Here is a 2,988-nt window from a genome sequence, read left to right as displayed (position 1 = left end):
AATCAAATACTGACACAACTTTTAATAAAAAATTAAATGTTGGTTCACTATGTATCGTATTAGCCTTTTTTACTGGACCTAGCTAACTATTGTTGGCTTATATGCATGGTTTTTCTTCACCCAGAGATTTTATGTTTAGATTAGATGTTTTTTTTAATTTATTCCTTTTTTGGTGGTTTCATTGTATTATGAGTGCCAAAAATTACTATGTGTGCGTATATGCATATTCTTATTTTTATTTTATTATTTTTTTATGAAAAATGAATCTCGATAGAAGTATATATTTTACCAAAAGTTAAGGAGAAATGATAGTTAGGTCTTATAATATTGAATTAATGACTTATAAGTTTCCTACAAAGTTTTTTGAAAAATAAGTCAAAAACATCAATCTAAATAATTATAAATTTAGAAATTTTAATTGTAAATAAGTATTTAATTATTAAATATAACTCTTAGATTATAACAGAAGTTTTTGTTTGAATTGATACATACAATTAATTATTAAATATAACTCTCAGATTATAGCAGAAGTTTTTGTTTGAATTGATATATACAATTTATTTTTTAGAAAATTTTTTTGGGGATCTAATCATCTAATTGTCATTAATTTAATCTTTTAGAATTTAATTATTATATGTATGATTTTTACGCAATAATTTTTTTTTGGCTAACTAGTTTATGGTATTTATTCTGATGAAGAATTGAATGAAATTATATAATTAAAAGAAAAAACATGATTTCTTGTTTTTTTTTTTCTTGTTGATATGATGCTCTATATTAATTTTGATATGTTGATGAAGGATTGGGATCAGAAGCAGCAAGAGTGGTGATGAATGTAAATGGAAAAGATGGAATTGCATGTGCCCTTTGCAATTACACTTCAGAATGTGCGATTGAGGCGTGTGTGGGATTGGTCAAGAAAGGTGTGCTATGTGCATTAATCATGTTTATGAATGTCACTGTCTGCCCAATTAAATTAAGAGACGACAGTAATCACGTCTCATAAAGTTGAAATAATAATAGTTAGATTCTCGATATTTTTTTTTAAAAAATGAATTGCAATTACTTGATTCAAATAATTGCATTCAGATGATAGTCAATTTTAAAAAAAGTTTTGCATATTAGGTTAAGTTTCATATGTAACTTTTAATTTGTAACTGTTTGAATTGATAATTGTGATTATTTTTTGAAAAATTGTTGGGGATCTATCTGTTATTATTTTTTTTCCTTTCTACAATTTAAATGTCATGCTCCTTTAAATTAATGCCTCTTTATAATGTCTTAATTTTATGACATTCTCTAATAAATAAAATTCAAGAGAGGTAGCATTAGTTCTTGGAATTCACATTGCTGCATTCTCTATCTACTTATTTAAGTCACGATTTGAAGGATTCCTAGTTATCCAACAATTTCTCACAAGAATTAACACTCAAATTCTGATTCAATTGCTTCCTTTGTTTTTTTTAAGCAAATAAATTCAGTTGTTTCAAAAAAAAAAAAAAAGACACACTCACACACCATAGTCCATAGCTTCAAATATTTCCTATCCACATACCAGATCATTTATAATTATGTTTTGAAATTATTTCAGTATAATTTCAAAACGGTTCGTTTTTCACAGATGCTAAACATGGAAACAATACTCAATTTGGGATATTCACATTTTGGGAGGGAAAGACACTCTCTTGGTCCTCCCCTCCTGGACAAGTAGCGTGGTGAGCCCCACCTCATGTGTAGGGCTCAACAAAAACCACTATCACCAATCATCATTTCAAAATCTTTTTTTCTTTAAATTCAAGTCTCATGTAAAAAAAAAAAATTAATCGTCTCTTTTGTTCATTTACAAGGAAATTTTTTATATTTACATGTTAGACTCTGGTATTTATGGACAGGACTTATAGATAATTTATTTTTTTATTTGAGACATTTATTGGATTCTCCTATAAATCCATGGTATCTATAAATGTTTCTTTAATCCGTTTCCTTTCTGACACAAACTAGTTAATATTTCTTCCATTATATAGATTACTCCCTTTGATTTTTAATATAAAGTAAACTTAACTAACTTCTACTTATTAAAAAATAGTAATTATACTCTTAAAATTATTTAAAAAATATGTAACTTACCGTAACCAATGATCCTAGTAGAAGGGGTTATAACTTCTTTTTTTGATAAAGAAGGAAAAACTAATTAATAGCAGGCAAGTCTTGTTGTAAGAAAGTAATTAACTTATGCAGAAGGGAAATTAAAGGGTGAAATCCAGCCACGCACGAAAGAGCTTTCTTCACAGGAAGGGAAAGTAAAGGGTAAAATCCAGCCATGTACGAAAGAGCCTTCTTTGCAAGATTATCAACAGCTTCATTAACATCTCTTGAGATTTTCGGCAGAAGCACTTCCTAATCACGAGCTAACAGGTCTCTAATCTCATAAATGACAACAAAGTTTGTGTGGTTGAGGAATGTTGCTCCATTGATTGCTTCAACGGCGTCATAGGGGTCAAACTTAAGGATAAGTTTATGAGTTCCAAAATCCCAAGCCATTTTCAATCCCCACAGGCATGCCCATAGCTCGGCATGAAGAGGATCCCTATCATTCATCTTGTACATGAACGTGGCTTTGAATTCACCACAACCCACAATATTCTGGTTTGTAGCAAAAGCACCATCCACATTCATTAAGCCAATTATCGTTCGATGAAGTCCAATTGCCATTGAGGATAAGACCATCCTGTTTCCTCCATACAGTTCCTTTGAGTTTAGTGCGACATTCAAGGAATGTATTAATAAAGGCTAAAGCTTGCGCATTAATGGTTGCATGCAAGGTAGTTTTATTCCAGAATGTTCTTTCATTATGCCTTCTCCAAAGAAGCTAGCATGCAATAGAAAGTAAGAATTATAAGGAACACTAAGTGCTTTCTTCTGTGATTTAACGTTCCTTCTAATCCAATCATGCTGCTCACCAAAGAACTCCGTTCTGTATTCATGATC

At 30.0% G+C, this 2,988-nt stretch overlaps 1 protein-coding gene across 1 annotated transcript; it reads right to left on the bottom strand.

The window, feature by feature from the left end:
* Positions 1 to 2,397: 2,397 nt before the first annotated feature.
* LOC129311637 (uncharacterized) lies at positions 2,398 to 2,712 on the bottom strand. Its single transcript, XM_054954053.1, has one exon. The coding sequence runs from the start codon at positions 2,710 to 2,712 to the stop codon at positions 2,398 to 2,400; it is 315 nt and encodes a 104-aa protein (XP_054810028.1).
* Between the last annotated feature and the right edge of the window lie 276 nt (positions 2,713 to 2,988).

The sequence above is a fragment of the Prosopis cineraria genome, unplaced genomic scaffold (genome assembly GCF_029017545.1).
Source record: "Prosopis cineraria cultivar Desert tree isolate PC_DT_omini unplaced genomic scaffold, ASM2901754v1 PC1, whole genome shotgun sequence".
NCBI lineage: Eukaryota > Viridiplantae > Streptophyta > Magnoliopsida > Fabales > Fabaceae > Prosopis > Prosopis cineraria.
Note: the sequence above shows the minus strand (reverse complement) of the source record. Positions and strands in the feature narration are given on the sequence as shown.

Excerpts from the sequence above, each read along its gene's own strand:
- LOC129311637 (XM_054954053.1), bottom strand. The coding sequence starts at position 2,712 with ATGGCAATTGGACTTCATCGAACGATAATTGGCTTAATGAATGTGGAT.